General features: G+C 47.5%; 1 protein-coding gene across 1 annotated transcript in view; it reads left to right on the forward strand.

The window, feature by feature from the left end:
* LOC136610023 (dynein axonemal heavy chain 3-like) overlaps positions 1–23,803 on the forward strand; it is a 1,175,415-nt gene that overhangs the window by 526,700 nt on the left and 624,912 nt on the right. The window contains exon 31 of the mRNA XM_066589293.1: positions 755–892. Coding sequence (XP_066445390.1) covers positions 755–892 — 138 coding nt within the window. The remainder of the gene's footprint in view (positions 1–754; positions 893–23,803) is intronic.

Raw genomic sequence — 23,803 nt, forward strand, 5'->3', positions numbered from 1 at the left:
TGTATATGTTTGATCAATGATGGCCTATATTATGTACATTCAGGTATACTTATTTTATTTTTCAGTTGATTGTATCAATAAAGATATGAATATGATATCATGGTGACACCTCTTTTTATAGTTTTCAAACCTTACATAGCAGGTACGAATAGGTCTGGCAGCAGTTCAAGCAGTTATTCAGGATAAAATATTTTCTTAAAACCATGTAAAGACGTTCACCATGTCATAAAATAATAAACAGTAACATACTCACCTCTCCTGGTCTCCTCATCACCCACAGCGACAGCTCCAGTCTCACCTGTGATGTCAAGTTTACAGGCTACAGCAGCCTTTGTACAAGACGTCATAGGCTGCTGCAGCCAATCACAGATCTCTGCGCTCGAAGATAGATAAGGGAAATCTTTTTGGGTTGCATGCAGCATGTGGTGGTGAGAGTGTGGGTTAGAAAGATGGAAAGTGATCCAAGAAAGTGCCAGACCTAGAGAGTTAGAAGTAGTACTAGTGGCAAAAGTGACCCTGAGCAGTCATTAGTGGTAGGCAGCTTTAGTGAGAGGAGATTGAATGGAATGGTTTGGGTGGTCAAAAATGTGTTGCTTAAAATACTTTATTTCAAGAACAAATACATTATATGATGTTTGTTATTGTTCGTTATCCTTAAAAATGTCTCGGTATAACGTCTCTTTATAGCATTTAAAATAATCATCTACCAGGAAAATATAGTATGCATTTATTTTCTGAATTGTCTTTTTTGTAGGTTCTCTTTCGGACTGTGGCTATGATGGTACCAGATTATACTTTAATTGCGGAAATATCTCTTTATTCGATGGGCTTTGTTGATGCTCGCAGTCTTGCTGCTAAAATTGTAGCTACATACAGATTATGTTCTGAACAAGTAAGGTGGTTTTGATTTTCAAAAATCCGTAGACTTAAAATCTAAAAGAATGGCAAAAATGTAACAAAATTCTACATACTTTTAGGAAAATTGCTTATCGTAACTTACAACTTAGTTCAAATTAATTGATTAGAAGAATCTTTGGCTGTACTTTTTGGAAGTTGTTTCTAGACTTACTTTTATAGAGTAGAAAATCCAATATGGCTCTTTTTCGTGCGAGATCCTTGCTAGGTCAATGCAGAAAACTACCACAAATGTAAAGTACAATAAAATTGGCAAGGTGGAGCTGGCTTGTTACTTGTCGCTGGGATCTGGGCATCAATGCGACTCCTTGCTGACATCACTGTGCCAAAACAATGTCATGTGATGTGCAGTTCGGCGCATTCTCAGCGTCATTTGGTACCTGGGCAACATAGGAGAAGTATTCAGTGATTTCTTTGATGGGCTGGCTGGGATGTTGGGCACTCCAGTCAGCCAAACAATGAATCTATTAGTATATACATTTTGGCACTTCCTAAGAGAGGATGCCTATTATACTTTTGTGTAGTTTGGAGTGGACATTCAGGTTTTTGGTGTGTGATTCTTCACACTTCTGTCTTTTCACATTAGACTGCAGAGATCACCTGTTCTCTAAATTCTGGGTTGCCCCTACCCCTTCTCTGTGCACAGATCAGACCAGAGTCCTTGTACAATCTCGGGCCTTCCAGTTTTTTCCAACCTTTAATGGGGTCACCCTTTTTCTTAGTGGGTGCTCTGCTTTTCTCGGTGAGACCGGCTGGATCAGTTCAGTGATGGTTTGGGCATCACCCTGTGTCATACATCTACTAGTCTGTCTCATAAATTCGGCTTGCTTTATTCCCTGCTATTGGTTATATACTGGATGGATGTAACAAGAATTAAAATAATGTCCTAAAATACTTGGGATTCAAGCTTAAAGAATGAATGGGAGTTTTAAAAATTCAAAACTGTGTGCGATTCACCTCTAACACTGCAGAAACAGAGGTGTTGGCAGTGGGTCCACCAACAATCAGGAGTAATGGCTAATTCTTGCAAAATGCTTTTACTTTCCATGGTAATAAATATTTTTAACCCAAAATGAGAAATGGAAAGGGAATAGAGATGAGCGAACGTACTCGTTTAGGGCAATTACTCGATCGAGCATCGCTTTTTTCGAGTAACTGCCTAATCGGGCGAAAAAGATTCGGAGAGCGGCGGGGGTGAGCGGGGGGTTGCAGAGGGGAGTGGGGGAGAGAGAGAGCTCCCCCTGTTCCCCACTGCTACCCCCGGCTCCACCACGCCGCCCCCCGCCCCCAGGTGCCCTCCGAATCTTTTCACCCGAGTAGGCAGTTACTCGAAAAAAGTGATGCTCGATTGAGTATTTGCCCTAAACGAGTACGTTCGCTCATCTCTTGAAGGGAAGTTTTATGTTTTTCTATTTTGGATCCAATCTGAATTTTAGCTTACAAGAACTGAATCAAAACTACACAGTGTGCCCACATTCAGAACACCTTTTTACAAAGGTTAGGAAAAGGCTTGTGAGTCTGATTGAGCAATGACATTGATATGTTTACATGGGTCAGACTTATTGCAAAAGTTTCTGCTACAGGGATCATCTAAATTGGGCTGCGTTCTGTGGCAGCTTTCAGACCTATTACTCCACAATCTGGGCCAATTGTAGGATCTCCTGGTGATCCTGTAGATTTTTTAGAAATTGCTCATTTTTCCCTTGCTAGGTTGTTGTCACTGTTTTAACAAAAACAAAGATTACATTATGTAGTATTCATTCCAGTAGTAATCTTTATGGCTCCATTTTTACATCTATGATGTATTGTTTCATTAAAAGGTTTGTATCATGATGATAACCTCTTCAATCAGCTGTTATCAATGGAAGAAGCATTTTCAGGCATGCATTCTCCATGCTGTAACCGCTAGATTAAAAGCTACTTTTGGGGTGAATTAATGCAGGCGAGTCTAATATCAGTCCTTCAAACTCTTGAGATCCTGCAATGTATGCTGTGAGTGTGATGCGTTTTGCAAGAAAGGCATTGAATCTCTGCAACATGCAATTTTCATGCGCATGTCCATATGCCCTTAAATGCCCATCTGGACAGGTGTTATCATCATTAAATGGGTTGTACCTGAGACCTCCATCAATCCTGAGAACAGACGTCCCATGTTCCCACACATCCTCACTGTGGGCTTTCTGCATTCCCTGCAGTGAGGAAGAGATTAAATGTAGCAACTCTATTAATCTCAAAAGGCATTGAAACAGATAGCCGAGAGCTTCTATTTGGCTATTTCTGAGAGCCCCATTGAAATGAATAAATCAGTGCTACATGTTCTTGACCATCGCACCATTCAATCTCCACATTACTGTAAGTGAGTGGACCGAGCTCACAGTAATGAGAAGGGGATATGGAACCACCATTCTTGGAATTGATGTGCGTCTCAGTGGTGAGACCACCATTGATCAGACATTTATCATCTATCCTATATATAGGTGATAGAAGTATATTCTAGAAATACCCCTTTAAACAATCCATTTACTCTTCCAGTCCATCACAACTAAAATTACTGGATTATTGCAACTTTTAAACAAATATTGCTGTACACTATAAGGGCTTAGTCAGACGGGTGTTTTTTCGCGTGATTTGCGCATGCGCATGTGTCCGGCGATTTTATAAAACCATTGCTTTGCAATGGTATCGGACACATGAGCGCTTTTTATGCGCTCGTCCCATAAATTATAGAACAGAAATCGCAGATCGCACCTATCTGCGATCTGCGATTCTTGTTCTCTTCTCTATATGCGCTCAATGGGGCCGATGGCAGCAGCGCCGACCCCATTGAGAACATATACTAGACAAATCATTCTTCTCTGCCACAGCTGTAACAGCTGTGGCAGAGAAGAACAATGTTTGCCCACTAAATTCAATGGAGCTGGCAATACAGCCGGCTCCATTGAAAGCAATGGGCTGCCGGCGTGCGTGGGATGAATTTTCGGGAAGGGCTTAAATATATAAGCCCTTCCCTGCAATTCATCCAGAAATGTGTAAAAAAAAATATATATATATACTCACCTTGTCCCGGCAGACGGAGTTCAGCCGTGGCCGGCCGGCAGTTCTCCTGAACTGCTCTCTGTAGTATTCAGCAGCCGGGGATTTAAAATCCCCGCCTGCTGAATGAGCTGCCTCTGATTGGTCACAGCCTGACCAATCGGAGGCAGCTCTCACTCACACCCATTCATGAATTCATGAATGGGTGAGTGAGAGCTGCCCCTGATTGGCCCTGTGCTGTGCGATCCGCAAATCGCGGGAAAAAACGCCCGTGTGACTAAGGCCTAAACTGGAGGACTGAATTTCTTGAAAAAAACATAGGTTGAGAACTGTTGAAAATTTTTAAAGCAAAAAGCAAAAGCAAAACTTTCTTATTTACTAAAATATGTTCATTTAAAAAAACTGTGCATGAAGCTGTATTTATTAAACCACGTTATATAAAATTGTAATTATTATTAATCCTGTTTCTTATCATTTAAAAGTTTATCAACATTTTAAAAGTGGGACTTGTTCAGGTACACACAGGTTGAAGGAACTGAAAATGTATTTGTATCATGTCTTCGCGGTCAGCTCTTCGCTTCACTTTGATTAATGAATCTAATTTTACCCTCACAATGTTTTGATAGTTTAATACGTATTCATCCCCCACACAATTAAAGCATGTGACAAATGTCTTTATCCATTTAGTTACTTTTATGATCAGTGATTACAAAGATCTTTTTTCCCCTTGTGAACACTTGAACAAGTCCCAGATTTTCTAGCAAGATTACTTCCCGCCTGAGGTTTGCACACTGTGCTCATCCCCCCCATTCATACATATTAGTATTGTTTCAACCTAACATTTTATCTTGCCACTTTGTGCCCAAGCACTTTGCAGAGGAATGTAATAAGATGGATATAGGGCTATTGTCTGATAGAAAACCATTACCCTTTAGGGTGAATACATGACCCGCAGCACAAAGATTTGACATCCCATCCGCTTTGTGCCTTGTGATTCCATTATTCATAGCTTCCTTCATTCTGCCTCTGTGTCACTGTGTAACTGATGCTGTGCTTAGTACTGCAAATACTTAACACTTATCTGTTTCCCAGCTTTTTTCCTTCTAATTTTCTTTTATCACTTTGCATACATAAATGATTATGTATTTCTATTAAATTCTATATGATACAATCTTCAAACAACATTTAATAAGATATAGATCCATAAGGTAGGAGGATGTTAAGGCTAAAAAATGAGATTATTAAACACTTGCCCGTCGGCATTAGTTCTCTAGACCTAAAGCACTAATAATTTTGCAGCACATCTACAAAAGGATAAGAAGGTTTATTGTTTGTGCATGTTGGACACTTATTTACTTTTCTTATATTAGTATCAGAACATAGCATTCATTCTCAGTAGTACAATGTGATTGTTTCTAGCAAAAGAAACCAAGTTATCTTGTAGATATGATACCTTTTAATGGCTAGCAAAAATACATGATTTTATAGCGAGCTTTCAAATCCCTAGGGGCCCTTCCTCAGGCATATTGAAATAGTGCTGAAGAGGTATATATATATATATATATATATATATATATATATATATATTAGAGATGAGCGAACGTACTCGTCCAAGCTTGATACTCGTTCGAGTATTAGCGTGTTCGAGATGCTCGTTACTCGTAACGAGTACCACGCGATGTTCGAGTTACTTTCAGTTTCCTCTCTGAGACGTTAGCGCGCTTTTCTGGCCAATTGAAAGACAGGGAAGGCATTACAACTTCCCCCTGCGTCGTTCAAGCCCTATACCACCCCCCTGCTGTGAGTGGCTGGGGAGATCAGGTGTCACCCGAGTATAAAAATCGGCCCCTCCCGCGGCTCGCCTCAGATGCGTTGTGAGATAGCTGAGGGACAGTGCTATAGTGTTGGAGCTGCTGTAGGGAGAGCGTTAGGAGTTAGTGTAGGCTTCAAGAACCCCAACGGTCCTTCTTAGGGCCACATCTAACAGTGTGCAATAGTGTGGAGGCTGCTTTTAGCAGTGTTGCACATTTTTTTTTTTTGCTATATCGGCCGTGCAGAGCATTGCGCCCTGCAGTAATACTACAGGGACAGAATTGTGTAGGCAGGGCCAGAAGACATATATTATAGATTGAATATACGCAGTGGTCCTTTTGCAAAAAAATCTTTGAAAAACAAATATTTGGCCTGCCTGTCACTCTGCTCAGTGTTGTGGGTCCATGTCTGCTGCGGGTTGTAGTTCTCCAAATAAATACGCAGCCAGCTAAGTGTTACAGCAGGCTTGCGCCAAATTATTTCCTGCCTCTGAAATCACCGCTGTGTTGCACTTAATAACAGTGCAACACTGCAGTTCCGTCACACACATCAGGGACAGAATTGTGTAGGCAGGGCCAGAAGACATATTATAGATTGAATATACGCAGTGGTCCTTGTGCAAAAAAAGATTAGAAAAAAATCTATTTGGCCTGCCTGTCACTCTGCTCAGTGTTGTGGGTCCGTGTGTGCTGGGGGTAAAATTTCTCCAAATAAATACGCAGCCAGCTAAGTGTTACAGCAGGCTTGTGCCAAATTATTTCCTGCCTCTGAAATCACCGCTCTGTATTACTTAATAACAGTGCAACACTGCAGTTCCGTCACACACATCAGGGACAGAATTGTGTAGGCAGGGCCAGAAGACATATATAGATTGAATATACGCAGTGGTCCTTGTGCAAAAAAAGATTAGAAAAAAATCTATTCGGCCTGCCTGTCACTGTGCTGTGTTGTGGGTCCGTGTGTGCTGTCGCCAGTCGCCACTACTTTTCCCGATGTGCTGTCCCAGCCCTGCACGACCACGTCTCCCGCAACATTGTACGCGCCCTCACCAATGCGGTTACTAGCAAGGTCCACTTAACAACGGACACGTGGACAAGCACAGGCGGGCAGGGCCACTATATCTCCCTGACGGCACATTGGGTGAATTTAGTGGAGGCTAGGACAGAGTCAGAGCCTGGGACCGCTCACGTCCTACCCACCCCCAGAATTGCGGGCCCCAGCTCGGTGCTGGTATCTGCGGCGGTGTATGCTTCCTCCACTAAACCACCCTCCTCCTCCTCCGCAACCTCTGTCTCGCAATCAAGATGTGTCAGCAGCACGTCGCCAGCAGTTGGTCTCGCGCGGCGTGGCAGCACAGCGGTGGGCAAGCGTCAGCAGGCCGTGCTGAAACTACTCAGCTTAGGAGATAAGAGGCACACGGCCCACGAACTGCTGCAGGGTCTGACAGAGCAGACCGACCGCTGGCTTGCGCCGCTGAGCCTCCAACCGGGCATGGTCGTGTGTGACAACGGCCGTAACCTGGTGGCGGCTCTGCAGCTCGGCAGCCTCACGCACGTGCCATGCCTGGCCCACGTCTTTAATTTGGTGGTTCAGCGCTTTCTGAAAAGCTACCCACGCTTGTCAGACCTGCTCGGAAAGGTGCGCCGGCTCTGCGCGCATTTCCGCAAGTCGCACACGGACGCTGCCACCCTGCGCTCCCTGCAACATCGGTTTAATCTGCCAGTGCACCGACTGCTGTGCGACGTGCCCACACGGTGGAACTCTACGCTCCACATGTTGGCCAGGCTCTATGAGCAGCGTAGAGCTATAGTGGAATACCAACTCCAACATGGGCGGCGCAGTGGGAGTCAGCCTCCTCAATTATTTTCAGAACAGTGGGCCTGGTTGGCAGACATCTGCCAGGTCCTTGGAAACTTTGAGGAGTCTACCCAGGTGGTGAGTGGCGATGCTGCAATCATTAGCGTCACCATTCCTCTGCTATGCCTCTTGAGAAGTTCCCTGCAAAGCATAAAGGCAGACGCTTTGCACTCGGAAACAGAGCCGGGGGAAGACAGTATGTCGCTGGATAGTCAGAGCACCCTCCTGTCTATATCTCAGAGCGGTGAGGAGGAGGAGGAGGAGGAGGAGGAGGAGGAGGAGGAGGAAGATGAGGAGGAGGGGGAAGACACAGCTTCGCCCACTGGTGAGGGTAGACATGCTGGTGGCCTGTCATCCTTTCAGCTTGTATGGCCTGAGGAGGAGGAGGAGAAGGAGGAGGAGGAGGAGGATCCTGAAAGTGATCTTCCTAGTGAGGACAGCCATGTGTTGCGTACAGGTACCCTGGCACACATGGCTGACTTCATGTTAGGATGCCTTTCTCGTGACCCTCGCGTTACATGCATTCTGGCCACTACGGATTACTGGGTGTACACACTGCTCGACCCACGGTATAAGGAGAACCTTTCCACTCTCATACCCGAAGAGGAAAGGGGTTCGAGAGTGTTGCTATACCACAGGACCCTGGTGGACAAACTGATGGTAAAATTCCCATACGACAGCGGTAGTGGCCGAAGGCGCAGTTCCGAGGGCCAGGTAGCAGGGGAGGTGCGGAGATCAGGCAGGATATACAGCACAGGCAGGCCAACACTCTTTAAGGCCCTTGACAGCTTTATGGCTCCCCAGCAAGACTGTATCACTGCTCCCCAGTCACGGCTGAGTCGGCGGGAGCACTGTAAAAGGATGGTGAGGGAGTACGTAGCCGATCGCACGACCGTCCTCCGTGACGCCTCTGCCCCCTACAACTACTGGGTGTCGAAGCTGGACACGTGGCCTGAACTCGCGCTGTATGCCCTGGAGGTGCTTGCTTGTCCTGCGGCTAGCGTCTTGTCAGAGAGGGTGTTTAGTGCGGCTGGGGGAATCATCACAGATAAGCGTACCCGCCTGTCAACCGACAGTGCCGACAGGCTAACACTCATCAAGATGAACAAAGCCTGGATTTCCCCAGACTTCTCTTCTCCACCAGCGGACAGCAGCGATACCTAAGCAATACGTAGGCTGCACCCGCGGATGGAAGCATCGTTCAGTATCCCCATCAAAAACGGGGACCTTTTCGCTTCATCAATCTGTGTATAATATTCCTCCTTCTCCTCCTGCTCCTCCTCCTGAAACCTCACATAATCACGCCGAACGGGCAATTTTTCTTAGGCCCACAAGGCTCAGTCATATAATTTTTCTAAACAATTTTTATACGTTTCAATGCTCATTAAAGCGTTGAAACTTTCACCTCCAACAATTTTTATTTTAACTGGGCTGCCTCCTGGCCTAGTTACCAATTAAGCCACATTAACCAAAGCGATTAATGGGTTTCACCTGCCCTCTTGGTTGGCCATGGCCAATTTTTCTGATGTACATTAGTACTGTTGATACAGCAATTTTTGTGGGCCCTCGCCTACAGTGTAATCAAATGAATTTTTAGCCCACCTGCATTACAGCTGACGTTACATCCGCTGTGTTGGGCAATGCAATGGGATATATTTATGTACCGCCGGTGGCTTCCTGGCAACCACCCGTGCTGTCGGTCCACAGGGAGTTGTAAATGCATCTGTGTCCACTTCTAAAGAACCCCAGTCTGACTGGGGCATACGGTGTGGGCCGAAGCCCACCTGCATTAAGCACGACATTACTACCTCAGCTGTGTTGGGCAATGCAATGGGATATTTTTATGTACCACCGGTGGCTTCTTGGCACCCACCCATGCTGTCGGTCCACAGGGAGTTGTAAATGCATCTGTTTCCACTTCTAAAGAACCCCAGTCTGACTGGGGCATGCAGTGTGGGCCGAAGCCCACCTGCATTAAGCAAGACATTACTACCTCAGCTGTGTTGGGCAATGCAATGGGATATTTTTATGTACCGCCGGTGGGTTCCAGGGAGCCACCCATGCTGTGGGTCCACAGGGAGTTATAAATGCATCTGTGTCCACTTCTAAAGAACCCCAGTCTGACTGGGGCATGCAGTGTGGGCCGAAGCCCACCTGCATTAAGCACGACATTACTACCTCAGCTGTGTTGGGCAATGCAATGGGATATTTTTATGTACCGCTGGTGGCTTCCTGGTACCCACCCATGCTGTCGGTCCACAGGGAGTTGTAAATGCATCTGTTTCCACTTCTAAAGAACCCCAGTCTGACTGGGGCATGCAGTGTGGGCCGAAGCCCACCTGCATTAAGCACGACATTACTACCTCAGCTGTGTTGGGCAATGCAATGGGATATTTTTATGTACCGCCGGTGGGTTCCAGGGAGCCACCCATGCTGTGGGTCCACAGGGAGTTATAAATGCATCTGTGTCCACTTCTAAAGAACCCCAGTCTGACTGGGGCATGCAGTGTGGGCCGAAGCCCACCTGCATTAAGCACGACATTACTACCTCAGCTGTGTTGGGCAATGCAATGGGATATTTTTATGTACCGCTGGTGGCTTCCTGGTACCCACCCATGCTGTCGGTCCACAGGGAGTTGTAAATGCATCTGTTTCCACTTCTAAAGAACCCCAGTCTGACTGGGGCATGCAGTGTGGGCCGAAGCCCACCTGCATTAAGCACGACATTACTACCTCAGCTGTGTTGGGCAATGCAATGGGATATTTTTATGTACCGCCGGTGGGTTCCAGGGAGCCACCCATGCTGTGGGTCCACAGGGAGTTATAAATGCATCTGTGTCCACTTCTAAAGAACCCCAGTCTGACTGGGGCATGCAGTGTGGGCCGAAGCCCACCTGCATTAAGCACGACATTACTACCTCAGCTGTGTTGGGCAATGCAATGGGATATTTTTATGTACCGCTGGTGGCTTCCTGGTACCCACCCATGCTGTCGGTCCACAGGGAGTTGTAAATGCATCTGTTTCCACTTCTAAAGAACCCCAGTCTGACTGGGGCATGCAGTGTGGGCCGAAGCCCACCTGCATTAAGCACGACATTACTACCTCAGCTGTGTTGGGCAATGCAATGGGATATTTTTATGTACCGCCGGTGGCTTCCTGGCACCCACCCATGCTGTCGGTCCACAGGGAGTTGTAAATGCATCTGTTTCCACTTCTAAAGAACCCCAGTCTGACTGGGGCATGCAGTGTGGGCCGAAGCCCACCTGCATTAAGCACGATATTACTACCTCAGCTGTGTTGGGCAATGCAATGGGATATTTTTATGTACCGCTGGTGGCTTCCTGGCACAGACCAATGCTGCTGGCCCACAGGGAGTTGTAAATGCATCTGTTTCCACTTCTAAAGAACCCCAGTCTGACTGGGGCATGCAGTGTGGGCCGAAGCCCACCTGCATTAAGCACGACATTACTACCTCAGCTGTGTTGGGCAATGCAAGGGGATATTTTTATGTACCGCCGGTGGCTTCCTGGCACCCACCCATGCTGTCGGTCCACAGGGAGTTGTAAATGCATCTGTTTCCACTTCTAAAGAACCCCAGTCTGACTGGGGCATGCAGTGTGGGCCGAAGCCCACCTGCATTAAGCACGACATTACTACCTCAGCTGTGTTGGGCAATGCAATGGGATATTTTTATGTACCGCCGGTTGGTTCCAGGGAGCCACCCATGCTGTGGGTGCACACGGAATTCCCATTGTGGAGTTGTACCTGCCTGTGACTATTTATAAAAAACCGCGGTCTGACTGGGGCGTGCAGACACCTTGACAGAATGAATAGTGTGTGGCACATAGGTTCCCCATTGCTATGCCCACGTGTGCAGCTCCAGATGGAGGTGGCACAGGATTGGATTTCTCATTGCTTCTGTACAGCATTGTGGGCTATCGCCCCGCCCCTTTTAAAGAGGGTCGCTGCCTAGCCGTGCCAACCCTCTGCAGTGTGTGCCTGCGGTTCCTCTGGCAGACGCACTTATAAATAGACATGAGTGTGGCGTGGCATGAGGGCAGCTGAAGGTTGCGCAGGGACAATTTGGTGTGCGCTGTGGACACTGGGTCGTGCGGGGGGGTTGGGCAGCATGTAACCCAGGAGAAGTGGCAGCGGAGTGTCATGCAGGCTGTGATTGTGCTCTGTTGGAGGTAGTGTGGTGCTTAGCTAAGGTATCCATTGCTAATGAGGGCTTTTCAGAAGTAAAAGTTGTTGGGAGGGGGGGGGGCCCACTCTTGCCGCTATTGTGGCTTAATAGTGGGACCTGGGAACTTGAGATGCAGCCCAACATGTAGCCCCTCGCCTGCCCTATCTGTTGCTGTGTCGTTCCCATCACTTTGTAGAATTGCCCAGATTTTCACAAATGAAAACCTTAGCGAGCATCGGCGATATACAAAAATGCTCGGGTCGCCCATTGACTTCAATGGGGTTCGTTACTCGAAACGAACCCTCGAGCATCGCGAAAAATTCGTCTCGAGTAACGAGCACCCGAGCATTTTGGTGCTCGCTCATCTCTAATATATATATATACTTATGGCACAGACATAGATGTGATTAATTTGCACTTGAAAGGATACCACAACAGAATAAGTAGAGAAATAGAGACATGCTTAAAAAGTTCTCTGATAAAGCTGTGCAGGTTTCATGGTCCCTGAATTAGTGTTAGGGGGTCACCAGGCCTGTGTGTTTTCTCTGCTATAGATGTCTCATACTTCCCATTCGCACATGAATCCTCTTGAGGCATTTAACTCTCTGTTGTGTCAAAAGTTGTTATAAGTTTGTACTCCCAAAATCTTCTATGGCTTTGTGATTTGAAATTGCCTTAAAGTATAAGAAGTTTCATGTGTTCTATGTTGTGCCTGTGACTTGAAAAGTACTTGGCCACAGGTAATTCTGTATTTCTGCGATCTCATCCTCACTTTCAGTTTTTATCCTGTTTCTCCAACATAAATGGCCACAACAGGAAATTTACTGCACATGATCAGGTACACAACATTGTATGTGAAACATGTGAATGTCCCTGGGATCCTATAGTCCCATAGTGTGTTGGGGATTTGTATCCTGTCCGCGGTCAGTACATCTGAGGGCTAAGTTCATTTTTGTGTCAGGGGGCAATGAACTTATAAAGTTCCTCAAATTTGGAGGTTGCCTGTAACACAGAAGGAGAGGTCCCATGAATATGGTTTTCAGACGGTCATCCTTGTGTAGGGTATGATGGAGTTTATTAGCAGTTTTCCTTAGTACCTCTATCTGTGAATTGTAGGTCACTACCAGAGGTACACAATTGTTTTCTTCCTTCTCTGTGTATTGGAATAGTTGATACCTGGGTATCCTGGTGGCTCTGTTGATTTGTTCATCAATTGAGGTGGGATGGTAGCCCTGATTTAAAAATGTCCTTTTAATTAAGATGGTATAGATATTTCTCTCTGTCTGTTGGGTTGGAGCAGATCCGGTTGTATCTGATGGCCTGGCTGTAGACAATGGACTTTTTGATGTTTTTAGGATGGAAGCTGTCCCATCTAAGGTATGGGGGACAATCAATCGATTTCTCAGTAGTAGGTTTGGATTGTGAGACTTAAGACAAGTGTTACCTTTTTTCAGATAACAACTTCAAAAACATTGTGAGCTTGCAATGTTTGTTGGGAGTACTTCAGTAATTCTTTAATGCCACCAATAGGGGGTCTTTCCCTGAATTATAAATAAATATTGTTATTGGATTTTGGGATTATGAATGATAAAATAAGATAAATGTGTTCATGTGCCATATACAGTGGATACAAAAAGTCTACACACCCTGTTAAAATGCCATGTTTTTGTCATGTTAACAAGTCGAACAAAGATGTATCATTTCAGATTTATTTCCACCTTCAATGTAACCCGTTATCTGTACAATCCCATTGAAAAAAAAATGAAATCATTTAGGGCGGAAAAAACAAAATAACAACACTAAAATAATGTAGTTGCATAAGTGTGAATGCCCTCTTATATGAGGGGATATGGTTATGTTCAGAATTAGCCAATCACATTTAAACTCATGTTGAAAAGCAATCAGTACTCCGCTGCTATTATTTAAAGTGACTCAGATTTACCCCACGTAAAGTTCAGTTCTACCAGTAGGATGTTCCTGACATTGTCTTAGTTGTGTTTTCAGCAAAAGCCATAGTCCGTAAAAAGCTTACAGCACATCAAAGGGATCTGATTGTTGAAAGGTGTCAGTCAGAAGAAGGGCATCAAAAAATTTCCAAGGCATTACATATACCATGGAACACAGTGAAGACAGTCATCAAGAAGTGGGTTAAATTTGCAACAGTGACAGTACCAAGAACTGGATGTCCCTAAAAAATATTAAATAAAAGACCTGAAAGAAATTGGTCTGGGAGGCTGGCAAGAGGCCTACAGCAGCATTAAAGGACCTTCAGGAATTTCTGGCAAGTACTAGTTGTGTAGTGCATGTGACAACCATCTCCCATCTTCTTCATATATCTGAGTTGTAGTGTAGGTTGGCCAAATGGGAGCTTTTTCTAACAAAGAAAACCATCCAAACTTGACTATCTTTTGCAAAAACCTACATCAACATTTTGCTATTAATTCCAAAAGGTATGTTTGATGCAAAGCCAACACTGCGCATCACCAAAAGAGCACCATACCCACAGTGAAGCATGGAGGAGTCCGTATTATGATTTGGGGCTATTTTTATACTGATGAAACTGAAGCTTTAGGCAAGGTGGAGGGCATTATCAACAGTTTCAAATATCAGGTTTTGTTGGCACCAAACCTTCAGGCCTGTTAAAAATCTGAAAAAGAAAAGGATTTTAACTTTTCTGCATGACAATGACCCAAAGCATACCTCCAAGTAAACAAAAGAATGGCTTCACCAGAAGAAAATCAAAATTTTGCAATGGCCCTGACCTGAATCCCATTGAATTTGGTTTTGATCTGAAGAGGGTGGTACACACAAGATGCCCTCACAAGCTGACAGATTTCAAAGAGTGGGCAAATATTGCCAAATTAAGATGCACCATACCGACAGACACCTACACAAAAAGGCTGAATGCTGTCATAAAGTCAAAGGGTATATCAAAAAAATATTCATTTTAGACTGTGCATATTAATGTAACCACATTATTTTTTTTCAACCTGAAAAAAGGTCAGCTTCTTTTACAGGGTGCATTCACACGAGCATATGTGTGTGCGTACATATGAGGGGCACAAAACCACGGATCTATTTAGAACCATTGGTTCTTTTTGCTGTGTTCACATGTCCATGTTTTACAGGCATGCAAACTTGCATACTGCAAAACATAGGACATGCGTGCATGCATAGATCCATGCTGCGCTTCAATATTCCCTGCGAGGAGTCCCCTTGTCACTGAACACCGTGACAGCACTGTCATGGTGTTCAGTAGCAAGGGGACTCCCCACAGGGAGTAGAGAATCCCCCGCCACAGCTGTGGCAAATGGTTGCGATGTTCCCCCATTGCGTTCAAAGGGGCTGCAGCTGCTGTCGGCGGCCTCATTGAAGGCAATGGGCTGCTGACAACCCCTGCAGTGATTTTTCGGGGAAGGGCTTTAAATATAAGCCCTTCCCTGAAAATCATCCCTAACTGTAGTAAAAAAAATAAAAATATGTATTCACCTCTGTGCCGCTGCCGGGCTCAGGCGCGTCTTTCCGCTGGTTCTCCCTGCACAGCTGTGAGGTTGTTTTAGCAGGCAGGGATTTAAAATCCCTGCCTGCTGAAAGGGCTGTACCTAATTGGCTGAATGCTCAGCCAATCACAGGCAGCACGCAGCTATTCAACGAATGACAGCTGAGTGCTGCCTGTGATTGGTTACAGTGCTCAGCCAATCACAAGCAGCGCTCGACCATTCATTGAATTCATGGACTTTAAATCCCCACCTGCTAAGACAACCTCACAGCAGTGCAGGGAGAACCAGCAGGAGGACACGCCCCGGCAGTGGCAGAGAAGTGAGTGTATGCATATATATATATATATATATATATATATATATATATATATATATATATATACATATACCGTGGGGAAAAAAAGTATTTAGTCAGATACCAATTGTACAAGTTCTCCCACTTAAAAAGATGAGAGAGGCCTGTAATTGACATCATAGGTAGACCTCAACTATGAGAGACAACATGACAAAACACATCCAGAAAATCACATCGTCTGATTTTTAAGAAATTTATTTGCAAATTATGGTGGAAAATAAGTATTTGGTCAATAACAAAAGTTCATCTCAATACTTTGTTATATATCCTTTATTGGCAATTACAGAGGTCAGACGTTTTCAGTAAGTCCACAAAAGGTTGGCACACACTGTTGCTGGTATGTTGGCCCATTCCTCCATGCAGATCTCCTCAACAGCAGTGATGTTTGGGGGCTGTCGCTGGGCAACACGGACTTTCAACTCCCTCCAAAGGTTTTCTATAGGGTTGAGATATGGAGACTGGCTAGGCCACTCCAGGACCTTGAAATGCTTCTTACAAAACCACTCCTTCATTGGCCTGGCGGTGTGCTTGGGATCATTGTCATGCTGAAAGACCCAGCCACGTTTCATCTTCAGTGCACTTGCTGATGGAAGGAGGTTTGCACTCAAAATCTCACGATACATGGCCCCATTCATTCTTTCATGTATACGGATCAGTAGTCCTGGTCCCTTTGTGAAGAAACAGCCCCAAAGCATGATGTTGGCACCCCCATGCTTCACAGTAGGTATGGTGTTCTTTGGATACAACTCAGCATTTTTTCTCCTCCAAACACGATGAGTTGTGTTTCTGCCAAACAGTTATACTTTGATTTCATCTGACCATATGACATTCTCCCAATACTCTTCTGGATCATCCAAATGCTCTCTAGCAAACATCAGTCGGCCAAGCACATGTACTGGCTTTAGCTGGGGAACACGTCTGGCACTGCAGGATCTGAGTCCCTGGCGGCGTAGTGTGTTACTGATGGTAGCCTTTGTTAGGTTGATCCCAGCTCTCTGCAGGTCAATCACTAGGTTCCCCCATGTGGTTCTGAGATTTTTGCTCACCGTTCTTGTGATCAATTTGACCTCACGGGGTAAGATTTTGCGTGGAGCCCCAGATCGAGGGAGATCATCAGTGGTTTTGTATCTCTTCCATTTTCTAATTACTGCTCCCACAGTTGATTTCTTCACACCAAGCTACTTGCCTATTGCAGATTCAGTCTTCCCAGTCTGGTGCAGGGCTACAATTTTGTTTCTGGTGTCCTTTGACAGCTCTTTGGTCTTCACTAGAGATGAGCGAGCACCAAAATGCTCGGGTGCTCGTTACTCGGGACGAAATTTTCGCGATGATCGAGGGTTCGTTTCGAGTAACGAACCCCATTGAAGTCAATGGGCGACCCGAGCATTTTTGTATATCGCTGATGCTCACTAAGGTTTCCATTTGTGAAAATCTGGGCAATTCAAGAAAGTGATGGGAACGACACAGCAACGGATAGGGCAGGCGAGGGGCTACATGTTGGGCTGCATCTCAAGTTCCCAGGTCCCACTATTAAGCCACAATAGCGGCAAGAGTGGGCCCCCCCCTCCCAACAATTTTTACTTCTGAAAAGCCCTCATTAGCAATGCATACCTTAGCTAAGCACCACACTACCTCCAACAAAGCGCAATCACTGCCTGCATGACACTCCGCTGCCACTTCTCCTGGGTTACATGCTGCCCAACCCCCCCCCCCCCCCGCACAACGCAGTGTCCACAGCGCACACCAAAGTGTCCCTGCGCAGCCTTCAGCTGCCCTCATGCCACGCCACACTCATGTCTATTTATAAGTGCGTCTGCCATGAGAAGGAACCGCAGGCACACACTGCAGAGGGTTGGCATGGCTAGGCAGTGACCCTCTTTAAAAGGGGCGGGGCGATAGCCCACAATGCTGTACAGAAGCAATGAGAAATATAATCCTGTGCCACCACCATCAGGAGCTGCACACGTGGGCATAGCAATGGGGAACCTATGTGCCACACACTATTCATTCTGTCAAGGTGTCTGCATGCCCCAGTCAGACCGCGGTTTTTTATAAATAGCCACAGGCAGGTACAACTCCGCAATGGGAATTCCGTGTGCACCCACAGCATGGGTGGCTCCCTGGAACCCACCGGCTGTACATAATGTATCCCATTGCAGTGCCCTGGACAGCAGAGCTAACATCAGATTAAATGCAGGTGGGCTTCGGCCCACACTGCATGCCCCAACCTGACCGGGGTTTTTAATTCATAGACACAGGCAGGTACAACTCCCTATTGTGAAGTCCCTGTGGACCGACAGCATGGGAGGGTCCCAGGAAGCCACAGGCGGTACAAAAATATATCCCATTGCATGGCCCAGCACAGCTGAGGTAGTGTCATGTTTAATGCAGGTGGGCTTCGGCCCACACTGCATGCCCCAGTCAGACTGGGGTTCTTTAGAAGTGGACACATGCAGTTACAACTCCCTGTGGACCCACAGCATGGATGGGTGCCAGGAAGCCACCGGCGGTACATAAATATATCCCATTGCAGTGCCCAGCACAGCTGATGTAACGTCAGCTTTAATGCAGGTGGGCAAAAAATTAATTGAATTACACTGTAGGCGAGGGCCCAAAAAAATTGGTGTACCAACAGTACTAATGTACCTCAGAAAAATTGCCCATGCCCAACCAAGAGGGCAGGTGAAACCCATTAATCGCTTTGGTTCATGTGGCTTAATTTGTAACTAGGCCTGGAGCCAGCCCAGTTAAAATAAAAATTGGTTCAGGTGCAAGTTTCAACGCTTTAATGAGCATTGAAACGTATAAAAATTGTTTACAAAAATTATATGACTGAGCCTTGTGGGCCTAAGAAAAATTGCCCGTTCGGCGTGATTACGTCACGTTTCAGGAGGAGGAGCAGGAGGAGGAGGATGAATATTATACACAGATTGATGAAGCTAAAAGGTCCACGTTTTTGATGGGAATAGAGAACGATGCTTCCATCCGCGGGTGCAGCCTACGTATTGTTTAGGTATCGCTGCTGTCCGCTGGTGGAGAAGAGAAGTCTGGGGAAATCCAGGCTTTGTTCATCTTGATGAGTGTAAGCCTGTCGGCACTGTCGGTTGACAGGTGGGTACGCTTATCTGTGATGATTCCCCCAGCCGCACTAAACACCCTCTCTGACAAGACGCTAGCCGCAGGACAAGCAAGCACCTCCAGGGCATACAGCGCGAGTTCAGGCCACGTGTCCAGCTTCGACACCCAGTAGTTGTAGGGGGCAGAGGCGTCACGGAGGACGGTCGTACGATCGGCTACGTACTCCCTCACCATCCTTTTACAGTGCTCCCGCCGACTCAGCCTTGACTGGGGAGCGGTGACACAGTCTTGCTGGGGAGCCAGAAAGCTGTCAAAGGCCTTAGAGAGTGCTCCCCTGCCTGTGCTGTACATGCTGCCTGATCTCCGCGCCTCCCCTGCTACCTGGCCCTCGGAACTGCGCCTTCGGCCACTAGCGCTGTCGGATGGGAATTTTACCATCAGTTTGTCCGCCAGGGTCCTGTGGTATAGCATCACTCTCGAACCCCTTTCCTCTTCGGGTATGAGAGTGGAAAGGTTCTCCTTATACCGTGGGTCGAGCAGTGTGTACACCCAGTAATCCGTAGTGGCCAGAATGCGTGTAACGCGAGGGTCACGAGAAAGGCATCCTAACATGAAGTCAGCCATGTGTGCCAGGGTACCTGTACGCAACACATGGCTGTCCTCACTAGGAAGATCACTTTCAGTATCCTCCTCCTCCTCCTCCTCCTCCTCCTCAGGCCATACACGCTGAAAGGATGACAGGCAAGCAGCATGGGTACCCTCAGCAGTGGGCCAAGCTGTCTCTTCCCCCTCCTCCTCATCCTCCTCATGCTCCTCCTCCTCCTCCTCCTCAACGCACTGAGATATAGACAGGAGGGTGCTCTGACTATCCAGCGACATACTGTCTTCCCCCGCCTCTGTTTCCGAGCGCAAAGCGTCTGCCTTTATGCTTTGCAGGGAACTTCTCAAGAGGCATAGCAGAGGAATGGTGATGCTAATGATTGCAGCATCGCCGCTCACCATCTGGGTAGACTCCTCAAAGTTTCCAAGGACCTGACAGATGTCTGCCAACCAGGCCCACTCTTCTGTAAAGAATTGGGGAGGCTGACTCCCACTACGCCGCCCATGTTGGAGTTGGTATTCCACTATAGCTCTACGCTGCTCATAGAGCCTGGCCAACATGTGGAGCGTAGAGTTCCACCGTGTGGGCACGTCGCACAGCAGTCGGTGCACTGGCAGATGAAACCGATGTTGCAGGGTGCGCAGGGTGGCAGCGTCCGTGTGGGACTTGCGGAAATGTGCGCAGAGGCGGCGCACCTTTCCGAGCAGGTCTGACAAGCGTGGGTAGCTTTTCAGAAAGCGCTGAACCACCAAATTAAAGACGTGGGCCAGGCATGGCACGTGCGTGAGGCTGCCGAGCTGCAGAGCCACCACCAGGTTACGGCCGTTGTCACACACGACCATGCCCGGTTGGAGGCTCAGCGGCTCAAGCCAGCGGTCGGTCTGCTCTGTGAGACCTTGCAGCAGTTCGTGGGCCGTGTGCCTCTTCTCTCCTAAGCTGAGTAGTTTCAGCACGGCCTGCTGACGCTTGCCCACCGCTGTGCTGCCGTGCCGCGCGACACCGACTGCTGGCGACGTGCTGCTGCTGACACATCTTGATTGTGAGACAGAGGTTGCGTAGGAGGAGGAGGAGGGTGGTTTAGTGGAGGAAGCATACACTGCCGCAGATACCACCACAGAGCTGGGGCCCGCAATTCTGGGGGTGGGTAGGACGTGAGCGGTCCCAGGCTCTGACTCGGTCCCAGCCTCCACTAAATTCACCCAATGTGCCGTCAGGGAGATATAGTGGCCCTGCCCGCCTGTACTTGTCCACGTGTCCGTTGTTAAGTGGACCTTGGCAGTAACCGCGTTGGTGAGGGCGCGTACAATGTTGCGGGAGACGTGGTCGTGCAGGGCTGGGACGGCACATCGGGAAAAGTAGTGGCGGCTGGGAACTGAGTAGCGCGGGGCCGCCGCCGCCATCATACCTTTGAAAGCCTCCGTTTCCACAACCCTATACGGCAGCATCTCCAGGCTGATAAATTTGGCTATGTGCACGTTTAACGCTTGAGCGTGCGGGTGCGTGGCGGCGTACTTGCGCTTGCGCTCCAACACTTGCGCTAGCGACGGCTGGACGGTGCGCTGAGAGACATTGGTGGATGAGGCCGAGGACAGCGGAGGTGAGGGTGTGGGTGCAGGCCAGGAGACGGTAGTGCCTGTGTCCTCAGAGCGGGGTTGGATCTCAGTGGCAGGTTGGGGCACAGGGGGAGAGGCAGTGGTGCAAACCGGAGGCGGTGAACGGCCTTCGTCCCACCTTGTGGGGTGCTTGGCCATCATATGTCTGCGCATGCTGGTGGTGGTGAGGCTGGTGGTGGTGGCTCCCCGGCTGATCTTGGCGCGACAAAGGTTGCACACCACTGTTCATCGGTCGTCTGCACTCTCAGTGAAAAACTGCCAGACCTTTGAGCACCTCGGCCTCTACAGGGTGGCATGGCGCGAGGGGGCGCTTTGGGAAACAGTTGGTGGATTATTCGGTCTGGCCCTGCCTCTACCCCTGGACACCGCACTGCCTCTTGCAACCTGCCCTGCTGCTGCCCTCGCCTCCCCCTCTGAAGACCTGTCCTGAGTAGGCGTAGCAAACCAGGTGGGGTCAGTCACCTCATCGTCCTGCTGCTCTTCCTCCGAATCCTCTGTGCGCTCCTCCCTCGGACTTACTCCAATTACTACTACCTGAGTGATAGACAACTGTGTCTAATCGTCATCGTCCTCCTCACCCACTGAAAGCTCTTGAGACAGTTGCCGGAAGTCCACAGCCTCATCCCCCGGACCCCGGGAACTTTCCAAAGGTTGGGCATCGGTCACGACAAACTCCTCCAGTGGGAGCGGATTCGGAACCATTGCGGCCCATCCTGGGCAGGGGCCCGAGAACAGTTCCTGGGAGTCTGCCTGCTCCTCAGAATGTGTAATTGTAATGGAGTAAGGAGCCTGGGAGGAAGGAGGAGCAGCAGCCAGAGGATTCAGAGTTGCAGCAGTGGACGGCGCAGAATTCTGGGTGGTCAATAGATTGCTGGATGCACTTTCTGCCATCCGCGACAGGACCTGCTCACACTGCTCATTTTCTAATAAAGGTCTACCGCATGGACCCATTAATTGTGAGATGAATGTGGGGACGCCAGAAACGTGCCTCTCTCCTAATCCCGCAGCAGTTGGCTGCGATACACCTGGATCAGGAGCTCGGCCTGTGCCCACACCCTGACTTGGGCCTCCGCGTCCTCGCCCGCGTCCACGTCCTCTAGGCCTACCCCTACCCCTCAGCATGCTGTATTACCAGTAGTGCAGAAACAGAACGCTGTAATTAAACGTGCCGCTTATTGGCCTGTGGTTGGAGGCTGACTTTGCTTACGGAACGCACAGCAGAGGCAGGAGAGAATTTTGCGCAAGCCTGCTGTAACACTTAGCTGGCTGCATATGAATTAGGACAACTACCCCCAGCAGAGACACAGTACAGTCAGGACGGTCACAGGCAGCCCAAATAGATTTTTTTTGCCAAATTTTTTTGGAAAAGCCCACTGCCTATATAGACAGGATATGTCTTTCACTGTCCCTGCCTCACCACCACTACTGGCCCTGGAATATGTAAAATTACTGCAGACTGTTTCACTCTGGACAGGATGACAGCGGTGATGTAAGAGGCAACGCAGAGCCAGGAAAGAATTTTGCGCAAGCCTGCTGTAACACTTAGCTGGCTATGTATGAATTAGGATAACTACCCCCAGCAGAGACGCAGTACAGTCAGGACGGTCACAGGCAGCCCAAATAAATTTTTTTCCCCAAATTTTTTGGGAAAAGCCCACTGCCTATATAGACTGGATATGTCTTTCACTGTCCCTGCCTCACCACCACTACTGGCCCTGGACTATGTAAAATTACTGCAGGACGCAATGCTCTGGACGCAATGCTCTGCACGGCCGATATACGAAAAAAAAAAATGTGCAACACTGCAAAAAACAGCCTCAACAGTACTGCACACGGTCAGATGTGGCCCTAAGAAGGACTGTTGGGGTTCTTGAAGCCTAAAATCAATCCTAACACTCTCCCTATAGCAGCTCCGGCATCAGCAGCACTTCCCCTGATCTCTGTCAGAATGCATCTGTGGCGAGCCGCGGGAGGGGCCGATTTATATACTCTGGTGACACCTGATCTCGCCAGCCACTCACTGCAGGGGGGTGGTATAGGGCTTGAACATCGCAGGGGGAAGTTGTAATGCCTTCCCTGTCTTTCTATTGGCCAGAAAAGCGCGCTAACGTCTCAGAGATGAAAGTGAAAGTAACTTGAACATCGCGTGGTGCTCGCCTCTAGTAACGAGCATCTCGAACACGCTAATACTCGAACGAGTATCAAGCTCGGACGAGTACGTTCGCTCATCTCTAGTCTTCACCATAGTGAAGTTTGGAGTGTGACTGCTTGAGGTTGTGGACAGGTGTCTTTTATACTGATAACAAGTTCAAACAGGTGCCAATACTGCAGGTAATGAGTGGAGGACAGAGAAGCCTCTTAAAGAAGAAGTTACAGGTCTGTGAGACCCAGAAATCTTGCTTGTTTGTAGGTGACCAAATACTTATTTTCCACCATAATTTGCAAATACATTTGTTAAAAATCAGACAATGTGATTTTCTGGATGTGTTTTCTCATGTTGTCTCTCATAGTTGAGGTCAACCTATGATGTCAATTACAGGCCTCTCTCGACTTTTTAAGTGGGAGAACTTGTACAATTGGTATCTGACTAAATACTTTTTTCCCCACTGTATATATATATATATATATATATATATATATATATATATATTTATTTTATTTTTTTTTTTTTTTTACTACAGCTAGGGATGATTTTTCAGGGAAGGGCTTATATTTAAAGCCCTTCCCCGAAAATCACTGCAGGGGTTGCTGGCAGCCTTTGCTTTCAATGGGGCCGCCGGTAGCAGACGCAGCCTCATTGAAGGCAATGGTCACGGACCTACATTCACGCGTGTTTTTGCACATAGGTGTGC

The sequence above is a fragment of the Eleutherodactylus coqui genome, chromosome 2 (genome assembly GCF_035609145.1).
Source record: "Eleutherodactylus coqui strain aEleCoq1 chromosome 2, aEleCoq1.hap1, whole genome shotgun sequence".
In the NCBI taxonomy this organism is placed as follows: Eukaryota; Metazoa; Chordata; class Amphibia; order Anura; family Eleutherodactylidae; genus Eleutherodactylus; species Eleutherodactylus coqui.